This window comes from Microtus oregoni, unplaced genomic scaffold (genome assembly GCF_018167655.1).
Source record: "Microtus oregoni isolate MIOR12 unplaced genomic scaffold, Mior012 000028F_ref0000031, whole genome shotgun sequence".
Lineage (NCBI taxonomy): Eukaryota > Metazoa > Chordata > Mammalia > Rodentia > Cricetidae > Microtus > Microtus oregoni.
Window position 1 is genome coordinate 937,040 of NW_024543087.1, and position 13,930 is coordinate 950,969.

Sequence of the window (13,930 nt, forward strand, 5' to 3'; positions counted from 1 at the left end):
TCGGCCTGACCTATCTGTTCAAGGCTCAAGGTTCCGGGGAAGAAAGAAAGCTGAAATGGACAAAGACCCCAATTCACTTCATTGCCAAATGTGTTTACAGCATTCTCTCCCTCGGTCTGCAGATGAGCCCCACAGCTCTCCCCATAGGAGTTCCAAACTGCACAGAATATTCCAGTTGACTGCTGCCAATTCCCACGGAATTTTGTTATCATCCTCCCCAGCATCACTGGCCACACCAGCAGAACCTCATCCTGTGAATATTTCCTCCTCCTCCTCCTCCTCTCCCTCCTCTTCCTGTTCCTCCTCTACCTCTTTTACTTCTTTTTGTTTGTTTGTTTGTATACAGGGTCTTAGCTCAGACTGACTCTGAATTGACAACCCCCTGCCTCCTCCTCCTCAGGTGACATGTTTAGCAGCCAGTGGTTTTGTTTTCTTCCCAGATTGCATGTCAAAGGTAGGAAAACTGGTGGAGGTGCCTTAGCCTTAAAATATGCAGATGGAAATGAGGCCCAAACATGCAGACAGGAAGAAATGTGAGTGTTTTCACATGCTAGCTCTGGAAAGATGCTGGCCTAAAATCTAGGCAAATCTATGAATATTTTTACAAAGTGAATTTTTTTTCCAGTTGACCAAATGACACCAATATCTTGAAGCACCAAACAAGCTCTTTTCACTTCCCTGTATAATAAATGCATTTACCCAAGGCTAACTTTGGATGAGCAGGTCTTCAGGGATGGCCTCACCGAACAGCAGAGCCTAAGACAGAACAACAACGCTCACTCAGCGTTTCCTGGCCACAGCGGTCCATCCTCTTTCTGTGGGGGCAGTCCTGGTCTCATCTTACTTCTCTACCCTTGGCAAGTAGTTCATCTTCCCATCCAGTAAACCACAGGTATAGAAACTCAGTTGGCTCACAGAATCCAAAAATTTGGGGAAACGCCAGGTTTTTAGATTTTTTTTTTAAGTGCTATGAAATCCTGGGGAGTCAGGCTTGGTGGAACATACTTATTATAATCCTGGCACTTGGAAGGCTGAGGCAGGGTGATCTAGAGTTCAAGGTTAGCAAGCAACCCTGTGTATAGACACACACAAATAAAAGAGTCCACAAAAAAACCAACCAAACAAACAAAAAACATAGCTCTCACCTCCCAAGGGAGAAGAGATGGATCATTCTGGAGTCAGATATGCGTGACTCTGGCTCAAGAACACAGATTTAGGATACACCAAATTCCATCTGCCAGTACGGTAAAACTCTGATGAAGCTTTTATAATAACAGAACAAAGAAAGTCACAAGCCAGGGCACTTTTTAAAGAGATTGGTGGGAACATCAGGTGGGCAGCTACAGCAAAGAAAGGGAACCTCAACTTCAGGCTGCAGGTCCTAGTGGACAGCATTCTTAGCCCTTGGTTGGTTGAAAACTAAGGGTCTGTTTATACATTCCAAAGATAAACTAGAGTTCTGCTTATACATTGTCAAGGATTTGCCTAATGGTCACAAAGATGTCGGGTCAAATACAGAGGGAGCAACAAACAGCTACTAGGAGGGCTAAAGCTACCCCAAGAAAATGTGGGCTCCACATGTCTGGTTTGTAGAAGACTCTGTGGAAGGACAGTCTTCTTCAGCACCTTTCTTCATTCACAAAAGTAAATCTGAGGAAGCTGGTATGTCATGAGATGGAAGAAGGCATCTCCTTGTGCCCTGTTCAATGGTCTTCCAGGCAGGGCACAGTTTGGAATTAAACGATAGTTCATTTAATAAGGGCAGTTTGGGAATAAGACATCTAACAGAGCAGAACCCTGTGTCTCCTGCATGGAAAACGTCATTCATCCTCCTCCTCTCCCACATGCTGCCCATGAGACAGCGCCCACACTCTCTGCAACCCTAGCGTGCACTTTCTCCCACCCTGACTCTCTGTCGGTCAATGGCTGAGATCATGCTTACAGCTCACAGTGAACAACTCTGAAGGGCTGGGCAGGAGTGAAAGGAAGAAATAAAACACACTGCACAACAGCCTTTAACAAAATGCTTTTCTGTTTCAGAGTTCCCTTTAGACTCTGACCTCATGGGCAGCCTTGGGGCAAACACAGAGCTATGAAGATCCCTGGGCAGACAGCACTAAGGCCAAGCCAGCACCCACGGCTCATTCCTCCTCCACCTGGACAGCAGAAGCTGAAAAGCCCACGTCCACTCTGCTCTCTCCCTTAACGCTGGGGGTGGCCATGTAACACAAAACCTGAACGGAATTCTACTGGGGGCTTTCCAGATAGAAGGGCTTGTCTGCACTGTCCCTGCTGCTTCTGTCTGGAGTGGAGATGTGGTATCTGGAGGGAGCTGCAGTCACCATCTAGCAGCCACGAGATCACAAGCAGGAAGAAGAGGCCAAGAGAAGCACTGGGATGCCCAGTCGGTGGCCTTAGAACAGGCTGGTCCCAGCACTGGTTCTCATAGAGAAGCATCTGTTAAATCCCCACAACCTGGGTCTTCAGTAGCTTGCAGCTGAAAGCATTCTCAGTTGGCCCCGTGTCGCGCCCTTATCTGCACAGCTGGACTTTCACTAATTCATGACAATTTCTAACATACCAGGTTTTAAAAAATCCTATTTCAGTTGATCTTTAAGAATCTGGATCAAACTTTCCAAGTTCCTATTATTTTTCCCTCTTCATCCAAGGATGTCTGATGGCCATCTCAGACTCCAAGGGCTATCTCTACCCAAGAGAGTGGTCTAACCCTGGACCTCCCATCAAGTCAGGTCTTCCTGGATGTTGCCGCTACCTGCACCCTCTCATCCAACAGATCACCAAGCTCAGGGGATTCTTCCTCTTACTAATTTTCTAGTCCCTTTCTACTTCTCCTTCCTAACTCTAGAGTGCATGTTGGGACCATCACAAAAGCATTTGGACTGGTGCCTGCAGTCACAACTATCCATTCCACAATGTTCTACTGAAAACAAAATTCTAGTGAGATGGTTCCACAGTTAGCAGAGCTTTCTGCTGTTGAGAAGGCCTGAGTTCAGCTTCTAGCACCAACTCTGGGTGGCTCACAACCATCTGCAACTCCAGTTCCATGGGATCTCGAACTTCTGGCCTCCATAAGGCACTTGTCCTCACATGCACATAACTACACACATATACATAATCTTAAAAATATATAAATCTTTTTAAAAAAGAACTACCCCATGTTTCTGACATCACTCCCTTCTTTACAGTATTTCATTATTTCATCCAGTTCCTGTGCTGCAGTCACAATGTCTCACTTGATCCTGCCCCTAATCACCTCTCCAGACCTACTTTGAGCCTTCCCAGATGGCGCTCAAGTTTAACTTGGTGTCTTCATCTCTTCGCTTCTCAACCCCAGCACACACCTATCTGCCAGGGCTACTCAGTATAGATTCCCTGTACAGGCTGGAGCTGTCGTGAGGGAGTGTCTTCACAACATAAAGCTGGTTTTATGGTCTATTCCACTCTTGCTTGTCCCTCTTCAGCCCAAACACTGAAACTTTCCTGTCTGATGTTCTCTTCTGGTCCAGATTTCCAGTCGGTTCATTGTTATAGGTGGTTTCTGCTCTCCTGAAATTTACCATGATCATCTTTTCTTTTTAAGTCCTGTTCATTTATATAACAAATGCCTTGGTATTATCAACTAACTTCAACCCCTTGGTTTCTATATATCTAAACTTTTTTTTTAAATTAAAGTTCATAGTATCCTGCAAAAGACATGGTATTCTTTACTGCATGCTGGGTCCTGCAGATGACGCCCTTCAGGGGTGATGGATCATGCTTGACCCCCTTTAGATCTATTTTGTTCTAGACGCTCTATTTGAGTCTCTCAGAGGCTTGCTTTTAATCTTCGGTAAGGTCATTATATTCTGTTCTTGTCCTCAGTCCTAGGGTGTTATCCATGCTTTCAATCATGGCTTTTGGAGATTCAATGCCTCCCTTAGCCAGGCAGAACCCAAGGGTTTCTCTGTGCCACACAGCCCTGGTTCAATGCCTCCCTTAGCCAGGCAGCCCTGGTTCAATGCCTCCCTTAGCCAGGCAGCCCTGGTTCAACGCCTCCCTTAGCCAGGCAGATCCCAAGGGTTTCTCTGTCCACACAGCCCTGGGTCTGCTTCGCTCTCCCACCAGAACCACTGCCTGTGCCAGCATCATGGACTCCCCCTCTTCTCCCAGTTTTCAGTGTTGACCCCCTAAGAGCTTTTCCAATAAATCTGCACAGGAGTTCAGCAAGAACCAAGAGTTACCATGGCAACCCAGCATTTCCGCTGAACAGCTGAAAATTCACAGCTGACAGTTTAAAGAAGAATGCCTCTGGTGCCAGGTTATTACATTTCCAACTCAAAGCAGAGGCCAAGGCACAGCGCTAACCAGGTGACCTTCCAGTGCTGCCATTAGAGGGACTGGCACCCCTCCTTTCCAATGCGCTACCTGGAGGCTTGGGAGAATAACTGTCTCAGGAACATGGCGGATCTGAGGCTAGCAGAGAGGACCTGCACAGAAAGCTACACTCTCAGCTTTGCTTTCTGCCAGGCACTGACTAATAAGCTCTTTTGAACTTTTTCCAGATCCATGCCCAGGTCAGCTGTACAAAACTGAACTAAAATAAAATGACCCTCACTGCAGTCTCCAGAGGGAGGACAGTGAGGGTCTGCTGAGCTGGTGGGGTGTGGTTTGGGTTTGGCCCGGAATGTGGGAATCAGAAGCTGCCTAGAACTCTGTGCTTTCTCTGAACGTGAGCCCTGCACACAATATCTGACCTGAGTTATCTGCAGATGAGAACCAGACTTTGTCCAGGCATGCCATGGGCTGCCTTTGAGACTTAACTCAAAATAGAAGCACTGGGTATTACACACATACAGAACTTCATCCAGGCCATTGTGACTCAGTAAGCAACTCTGCTTCTACTGCTGGCTTTGTCTTGAATCTCTGAATATGGAAATCAGTCAGAAGGTGCTTGAACCATCATCATCAGCTCTTACTCATCAGGAAACTGAGGCCCAGGGCAGCCTTCACAGTTATCAGAGGCACAGAAGGGTCATATCTGGAGCTTTGGACTTGACCCAGCTCACTCCTACCCTGGCCTTCTCTGATAGAGACCAGTCAGCTCTTCACTCTAGGACACTATAAGCGCTGGTACAGAGAAACTAGAACCCAACCCCTCCTGAGCTTCACAAGGACTCATTCCCTTTTCCTTCCATGGATTCATAATCACAGATAGAGTTACTGTTGCTTTCTGACAGCTCAGTGAACCTGTAATAACCTCCGGGTGCCTTTCTTGTTAAAGCTTCCCCTTGCCCACCACGCTGTACTGTGAACAACATTGGGGCTCTCTGCTTCCCAGGCTCCTTCAGCAGAGCCACCGGTGTGTCTGCCCACACACTGGGCGTTACCAGGAGTCTCTTACATCACTTACCTTCGCATATGCAGTTGTCTTAATGAACCACTGTCGGAGATATTTCTTCTCCACCTTGGCTCCAGAACGCCATGAACAGCCATATTCATTCACTTGCTCATTGGCCAGCACTGTTTGATCCACTGGATCCCAGTTAACCAAGGCCTGTTAGGATGCAGGAGACGGGGTACACTGTGGTGAATGTCCTGTGGAGGGGCCCCTAGAGAACAGTGTGGCTCCAAGCCTGAGGGCATCTTTAGGGTGGGCTGCCTGGCCAATGGGCCACTAGTAAGCTGTGGCAAGGACACATGAAATGCCCTTGTTAGAGTAGACTAGGGGAAGATGGAAGCCTTTGGGAACATGTCTAAATCGACCCTAGGTTTTCTTGAATGACAGGATGAACATTTAGGATTTGAAATTTTAGAACACTTTGGAAAAGAAGAAAAAAATGATTATCTATTTAATATTTAGAAAAATAGGATTACTGCAGAAGAAATAAATATACTGCTTTTTAATAACAACACTGACTTTTACTAAGTGATAACCAGGTGCTGGTTTCCATGCTAAGTGGATTACAGCTAAGTGGTGAGCTTGACAGCTGAGCTACTCCTGCCTCAGTCTATCAGGAGCTTACGTGTGCCCTTTTCATTCTCACAGTCGGCTTTGTGGTGTGGTAAGAAGACTCATCCTCAGAGAATCATGTCACAGAGAATGAATATGAGGAGCAGAGAAGCAATAAAACACACCTAAGGTCTCAGAGACACCGGCAGAGGGGGAGGAAGTCAGGTATCCTTTCACCAGTGCTAGGAACTTTCCAGCCCTTTGAGACTGTGCTAAACTCAGCAGTCAGCCATTTACAGTCGCTTCAGTGGCTCTTTCAAGATATGCTGGGACCTGACTGGTTCTGGATGTCTTCCACATCAGCATAGACATCAGGGTGGGGAGAGGTCAGCTAATTCATGAGCTATAATCTGGGTTGTGATTCTATAACTGCAAGTAATATAGTCACCAAAAACTTGAGACTATGCCATCTGGAATCAGATGGGAAAAGGAGCATGGGACAGTTTATTTCCTCCAACATGGGGTCCCCAAGGTCTTCACCTCAAAAGTATAAAGAGATGACCAGGATATTAAGAATCTAGGACCTAAAACTTTTAGGTTCATAAGCCAAAGAAAGTTGGCCCATCTGTTATTACCACTAACACCAGGGAGACACAGGAAGGGTTTTACTTAGTAGGTAAAAAGAAATCCTGTTTTATTTTGGCCGTGCTAGGATTATTGCAGAGGAGCCTACAACCCCGAGGCGCATGCATCTTTGGACAAATCTCACTTTGTAGCTCTGGCTGTCCTGGAACTCACTCTGTAGACCAGGCTGGTCTCGGACTCACCAAGATCCACCTGCCTCTGCCTCTCAAGTGCTAGGATTAAAGGTGTGGGCCGCCACACCTGGTTAAAAGTGATGATTCTAAGATGGAGAAAATTCATAAAGTTTTAAAAGCGTAGCTAACATGAATGTACCTCCTTTTGATAGGCCAGTCCAGCTTCATAGAGTTTGATAAATAGGTATTGAGTCCATTTGTAGTAATCTGGCAAACAGGTAGTGATTTCCTGCAAAAAAAAAAGGAAGAGGCATAAATGCACAGTCAGACCCCACAAGCACTGCACCACACATACCACAGCTTTGAGATTAAGTTCTTAAAAGCAACTAAATGTCCAAGTATTTACCAACTTATCTCTGCTAACTCTCAAAGTGAGGGAATAGCCATTTATTCTGGGAAGAAAGAGATGGTGTTATTGGAATGTCTCCTCCATCTTTCCTAGATATTTACAATGATAAGAGACTCTCAAGCCCTTTGCCTGTCACCCATGACTAACAAGTTACAGTACAGGAAACGGATATGAACTTTTTAAAATAAATATTTCATGTTTACTCAAAATTGTATGCGTGTGGTGTGGGGTATGTGCACGAGTGCTATTATTGATGGAGGCCAGAAGAGGTTGCCGGACCCCCTGGAACCGGAGTACAGATGGCTGTGAAAAGCCAGAACTCAGGTCCTCTAGAAAAGCAGCAAGTACTCTTCACTAGCGAGCCATCTTTCCAATCCAGCTATGGACATTTCTGCCTGGATAAACATATGCTGGGGAACAAGACTGTAGCTCATCTGAAAAGCAATTATGTCAAGACTATTTCATTTCAAACTAAATCTTGTGTCTACATAGAACCTATGGTTTGATAGTTTCCATAGCCTCATTATTCTCCCTTTACTGTATAATATGAATCAAGCTGTTGTCTACGTGGGGAAATTAATCAAAAATTCCTAAAGTTTACATTTTGCCTGAAAAACACTTTTAAATATAAAATTTAAAAAAATAGAACTTCATTAACTGATGAGGTTTGACATTGTGAAGTCAAAGTAACTTATAACAGTCATGCGTTTCTCTTTTTCTAGTGCTGCTGAACTTTAAGTAAAAGCCATGGATAAAGGGCTGGGCATAGCTTAGTGACAGAGTGCTTGCTTGCCTAGCAACCCTGAGACCTTGCAGTTAATCCTCAGCACTGCCATTGGCAGAAAAAGAGAAAAGGAGGTTTCTGTGGAACAATCTTTGTACACTGTAAATATGTATCACTCTCATTGGTTAATAAAGACCTGACAGGCCTTTAGCTGGGCAGGAAGAGACAGAGCAGGAGAGCCAGACTAGGAGGATGCTGGGAAGAAGGGTCGAGTCTCAAGAGTCACCATTCAGAAACAGAGGAAACAGAATGTGTACAAAATGAGGTAACAAGCCATGAGACACATGGTAGAACACAGATAAGAAATATGGGTTAATTTAAGTTGTAAGAGCTAGTTAGTAATAAGCCGCAGCTATTGGCCAAGCACGTATAATTAATATTAAGTCTCTGTGTTGGTTATTTGGGAACTGGCGAACAGTGATGGAGGAGGGTCATCTTTCTGTTGTTTCATTGGTTAAGTAATAAAGAAACTGCTTGGCCTCTGATAGGACAGAAAATTAGGTAGGCGGAGTAAACAGAACAGAATGCTGGGAGAAAGAAGCTGAGTCAGGCAGTTGCCATGATTCTCCCACTCACGACAGAGCCGCAGGTTAAGATCTTCCCTGGTAAGCCACCTCGTGGACTACACAGATTATTAGAAATGGGTTAGGTTAATATGTAAGAGCTAGCCAATAAGAGGCTGGAACTAATGGGCCAAGCAGTGTTTAAAAGAATACAGTTTCCGTGTAATTATTTCGGGGCATAAGCTAGCCATGCGGGCAGCCGGACGCCAGGAACGTAGCCCGCTGCCCTTATTACAACAGAACAGGAAAGAAAAGTCTGTCTACAGGGGATAGTGGGAAAGTGTTTCTCAAATGGCTCCACCTGTAGCTGATTTTCCTACAAAAGATAGACTTTATCCAAGTGCGGACCACTTCTATATTCCTTAAGATGAACAAGTAAGGAAAGCTTCAAACCCAGGAGGAAGGCAAGTATAATAGGAAGTGGTAACCTAAAAGGGCTGTTTTTCTTCTGTTAAATTCATTCATTCCTTTTGAGGCAGGGTCTCACGTATTCAAGGGTAGCCTCAAACTTTGAACTTCTGATCTACCTGCTTCTTGAATGCGAAGTTATAGAAAAATGCCAGTCACTACACCCAGACTGTGTGCTGCTGGGGATCTAATTAATCCAGGGCTTCATGCACGTTAGGCAAGCATTCTAGCAATTGAGCTGCATTCCTAGCTTTCCTTGGTTGTTTTGCTATTGCTGTTGTTTTGAGTAGCAGAGCGCCAATATTAAAAAACGATATTTTCGGGCAGTACTTGGGATCAAACCCAGGGACTCAGGCATGCTAACAAGTGCTCTAACACTGAGCTATAACCCAAGCCCAGAAAACCATTTTCTTATTTTAATGCAGAACAGAGCCTATAGCTCAGCAATTAAGAGAACTGGCTGTTCTTCCGGGTCCTGAGTTCAGTTCCCAGCTTGGAACTGTTTATAACTGTAGTCTCATGGAATTTGGTGCCTTTTAGTAGTGTGCAGGCATAAATACAGGCAAAATATCCATATACATAAAATAAATAAATGAATCTTTTTTTAAAGATGCAGAATAACTCAACTCTGACCACCAGTTCCATGTCCCTACAATGACACACAGTGACAAACCAGCCATTCTATTGGTGGTCCCAAGCAGCCTGGCCCCCACCAATGCCTAAGCTATGGTTTCTCTGCTACATACATGAATCACCAGCTCCCAGGAACTCAATAGGCATCTGGTATACGGGGTGCCAGGCACGAGTGGAACTCTACCAACTCAAGAATCTGACTAACGGACAGGGAGTGTTGTCTCCTCAAGTCAACTTCATCAGTGCTAAAGCTGACACCTCAACCCTTCACCTACTAGCACGGCACAGAATTGCTCTCTTTAGCTTCTCTGGTCAAATATCTTTAAATCCACTTTTAACCTGTCAGGAGCCAGCTTCTATTTTGTTTCACTCATCATTTTATGCTTTCCAACACGGAGGGACCCCAAAGTGCTGCTGAACTGGGAATAAGATAGACATGTGAAAGTCTGTCTACAAAAGCAAATCTGTATATCTCATTTAGGTTTCACAGTTGAATTGTGTATATAGTCACAAGTACACAAGGAAAATAGATTGAATTGAAGGATAGGGTGGGTGAGGGGTGGGTGAGGATTATGGGAAAATTTTCTTAGACCTTGCTATTGTAGAAATATCTTTTTTTTCTTTTTATTAAAAAAATCTTTATGGACTATGGTTTTAAAAAAGTATGTAAAGCAAATATGAATAAAATGAAACTATGAATGGGGCCAATTAACACTTTATTTTGTATTTGAGTTGCTCATAATAAAATATAAAAAAATTTCCAATGAATATACTATAACAAATTAGAAAATGAATTATAATGACTATGTAGTACAATGAGAATATTTTATAACACACTCTCTAAGCCCCTGAATCTGCTTCTGGACACTGAAGTCACATAGCAATAGAACAGCATTACCTTCAACCAGGTTTGTGGTTTTGGAAATCAGTTTTACTGAAGTAGAAGAGCCAGGGAAGAAAGAGAGGAGCAGGAGACCTTCATCTAGCCAGCCATTCACCTGTGTTCCTCTGGGCACCAGCCAAGGTGAAAGAGAGAGTTTGGGCCCCTTTCTTCCTAACTTCACATTTGGACTTGACCTGTTTTATCTGTTGCTTCTGCAACTGCCATCCAGAGGAAACCCGTGTGGTCAGGGCCACGGCTGTGTGGTCAGGGCCACCGCTGTGTGGTCAGGGCCACCGCTGTGTGGTCAGGGCCACCGCTGTGTGGTCACGGCCACCGCTGTGTGGTCAGGGCCACCGCTGTGTGGTCAGGGCCACCGCTGTGTGGTCACGGCCACCGCTGTGTGGTCAGGGCCACCGCTGTGTGGTCACGGCCACCGCTGTGTGGTCACGGCCACCGCTGTGTGGTCAGGGCCACCGCTGTGTGGTCAGGGCCACCGCTGTGTGGTCAGGGCCACTGCTGTACAACTGCCCAAGGAGGCTGGGCCTCAGGAGAGTGATGCGGTCTCCCCGCTGAGCCTTCCTACCTGTGGGAGGCCAGCTTTCTTACTAAGTCAAGTAACTTACAAGCAATGAGAGTCACACATCTCTTCTGGAACCTGCCATCATTCGCCCATTAGAATAGAACAAAATGAAAACAGTGAATTCTCATCCTCTAAAATCATCAAAGGCATTTTTTTTTGAAATTATGTCACTTAAAAGTTTTTAGTTTAAACAACTGGTTAAAAAGCAAAACCTCCTTTTCTGTGCTCACTGTACATAGTCTACGGTTAGAGAACGCAGAATTTCACGTGCTCACTGTTCACAGTTCTACAGTAAGAGAACGCAGAATTTCACGTGCTCACTGTTCACAGTTCTACAGTTAGAGAACGCAGAATTTCACGTGCTCACTGTTCACAGTTCTACAGTTAGAGAACACAGGATTTCACGTGCTCACTGTTCACAGTTCTACAGTTAGAGAACACAGAATTTCACGTGCTCACTGTTCACAGTTCTACAGTTAGAGAACACAGGATTTCACGTGCTCACTGTACACAGTTCTACAGTTAGAGAACACAGGATTTCACACGGTCACTGCACACAGTTCTACAGTTAGAGAACACAGGATTTCACGTGCTCACTGTTCACAGTTCTACAGTTAGAGAACACAGGATTTCACACGGTCACTGCACACAGTTCTACAGTTAGAGAACACAGAATTTCACGTGCTCACTGTTCACAGTTCTACAGTTAGAGAACACAGGATTTCACGTGCTCACTGTTCACAGTTCTACAGTAAGAGAACACAGGATTTCACGTGCTCACTGCACACAGTTCTACAGTTAGAGAACACAGGATTTCACGTGCTCACTGCACACAGTTCTACAGTTAGAGAACACAGGATTGCACATGCTTACCATGAACTACTTACTCAAAACACAGTTCTACAGTTAAGAGAGCAGAAAATATTAACAGTCTTCCTTCCCAAATAAGACAAAGACTCTGCTCCCTGAGGATTACCTGACAATGGCTAAAAAGATGCTTTGTCACCAGTCTGTGCACAAGTGTGCTCACGTGTGTGGGAACACACGGACAAAAGTACACTTAAGTGCCTACCATATGTGCTAACACTACAGAGTTAACAAGGAAGACAGCCCTCCCAAATTATTCAGCTAGACATGGATTTCATTTTTATTTTATTTATTTATTTTAAATTTGGTTTTTTGAGACAGGGTTTCTCTGTGTAGCCCTGCCTATCCTGGAACTCACTCTGTAGACAAGGCTGCCTCAAACTCACAGAGATCCTCCTGCCTCTGCATCACGAGTGCTGAGATTAAAGGCGTGTGCCAGCACCGCCCAGCCCTTCTTTTCTGTGTTTTGAGATGGAATCGTGTATAGAACCCGGGCTGGCTTACACTCAGGGCACTCTTCCTGTCTTACCCTCCCACATGTTAGGTTACAGGGTGAGGCACCATACACTCTTTTTAACTTTAAATGCTAATGGTGCAATCTTTATCTAAGGGTTTATATTATTTCATTTTAAGTCTGAAGCCACAGGCAGATCAAGGGAACTTTAACCAGGCCATTCTCTAGTGGACAGTCCATAAAAAGTAACAAAGGAGATTAAATATCATTTAGTAGTGTATTTACTCAGCTTCTCTCCTAAACCAGATGTGGTCACTCTGCTGAACACGGCTGGTAAAGCACCAGGAACCTGGCACTAGAGAGACAGGGGTTTGCTAGGGACAAGTGATTTATTTTAGCATCTAGATTTTAAACAATTTAAAATATCCCTAAGTGGATTCTCCTCTATATCCTGTTATTATGTTTTATCGCCATTGGTTAATAAAGAAGTTGCTTTAGGCCAATAGTTTAAGAGAGTAAAGCCAAGCAGAAAATCCAAACAGAAATATACAGAAAGATTAGGCAGCGCTGGAAAGAAGCCAAGTAGCTGCCGCAGAAAACAGACTCATGGAAACCTTGCTGGTAAACCAGGGCCTTGTGATAAAATATAAAATAATAGAAATGGGTTAATTTAAGATGTAAGAGCTAGCTAGAAATACGCTTAAGCTATTGGCCAAACAGTATTGCAAATAATACAGTTTCTGTGTGATCAGATTATCTGGGGTCTGGGTGGCTGGGAATGAATGAGCAGCATCTGTACCTCATTTCCCCTGCTTTCAAATAAGTTCACACAGCTGGAGCGATGGCTCAGCAGTTAAGAGCACTTGCTGTGCTTGCTTACAAAGGACTGGTTCCAGCATACATTTTGGTAAACCACAGCTGTCTGTAAGTCCACTTCCAAGAGATCTGACACCTCTTCAGGCAAGCACGCTGCGCACATACAAACATGCAGGAATCACTCAGACACAAACAAGCCATGCCACATTAAGGTTCCACTGGTTCAGCACAAATATTTAAATGCACAGCTCTGAAAACAGCTGCAGTTTGGCTTCGCTCCACACAGATCTCTATCAAGCTTTTACACCTGTGAGCTCCAGAGAGCACCATCTAGCTGTCTATCTGAGATCTCAGGAAAGTGACTACTCCACATTGTAATCTTACAGTTTACTCTGCCTGGGGTCAGCGTAAAAAATATTCCACGGATTTATAGGTAAACACAGAACCCAAGGCAGAAGATAGATATGCTCTCTCAGAAACACAAAGAGGCTCAAGGCAACCTCTCGGAAACTAGCCATTTCCACCCGGTGACCTTGAATAATTTAACCTAACAATTAAGCCAGTGTGACCGTGACTTCTGGCCCAGGGATCTGGCATTGATGATGTCCGGGAGGAGGAGGCACCAAGGTTTGGTTATGTCTGTGATACAGAAGGACAATGCACTGTGTGCTGGAATCACGGCATTCAGGATCCACCTGGTGCTCCACTCAAGTGTGATGTCAGGAAGGACACTCAGAGGCCCCTCAGCAATCTCTAGGCAGAAGAGGGAATAGAGCGTGACTGATAGCTTAGCACAGTTCTGGTTTGGGTCTGAATCAGCTCTTC

The 13,930-nt window shown here is 44.7% G+C and overlaps 1 protein-coding gene across 4 annotated transcripts in view; it reads right to left on the bottom strand.

Annotated features, from left to right (window-relative positions):
- Positions 1-13,930, bottom strand: part of Lars2 (leucyl-tRNA synthetase 2, mitochondrial) — a 100,753-nt gene that overhangs the window by 48,592 nt on the left and 38,231 nt on the right. For all 4 annotated transcript variants that reach the window (XM_041677465.1, XM_041677464.1, XM_041677467.1 and 1 more), the window contains 2 exons: positions 6,908-6,997; positions 5,411-5,554 (listed from right to left, as the gene is read on the bottom strand). In XM_041677465.1, the coding sequence (XP_041533399.1) occupies positions 5,411-5,554; positions 6,908-6,997 (234 nt within the window). The remainder of the gene's footprint in view (positions 1-5,410; positions 5,555-6,907; positions 6,998-13,930) is intronic.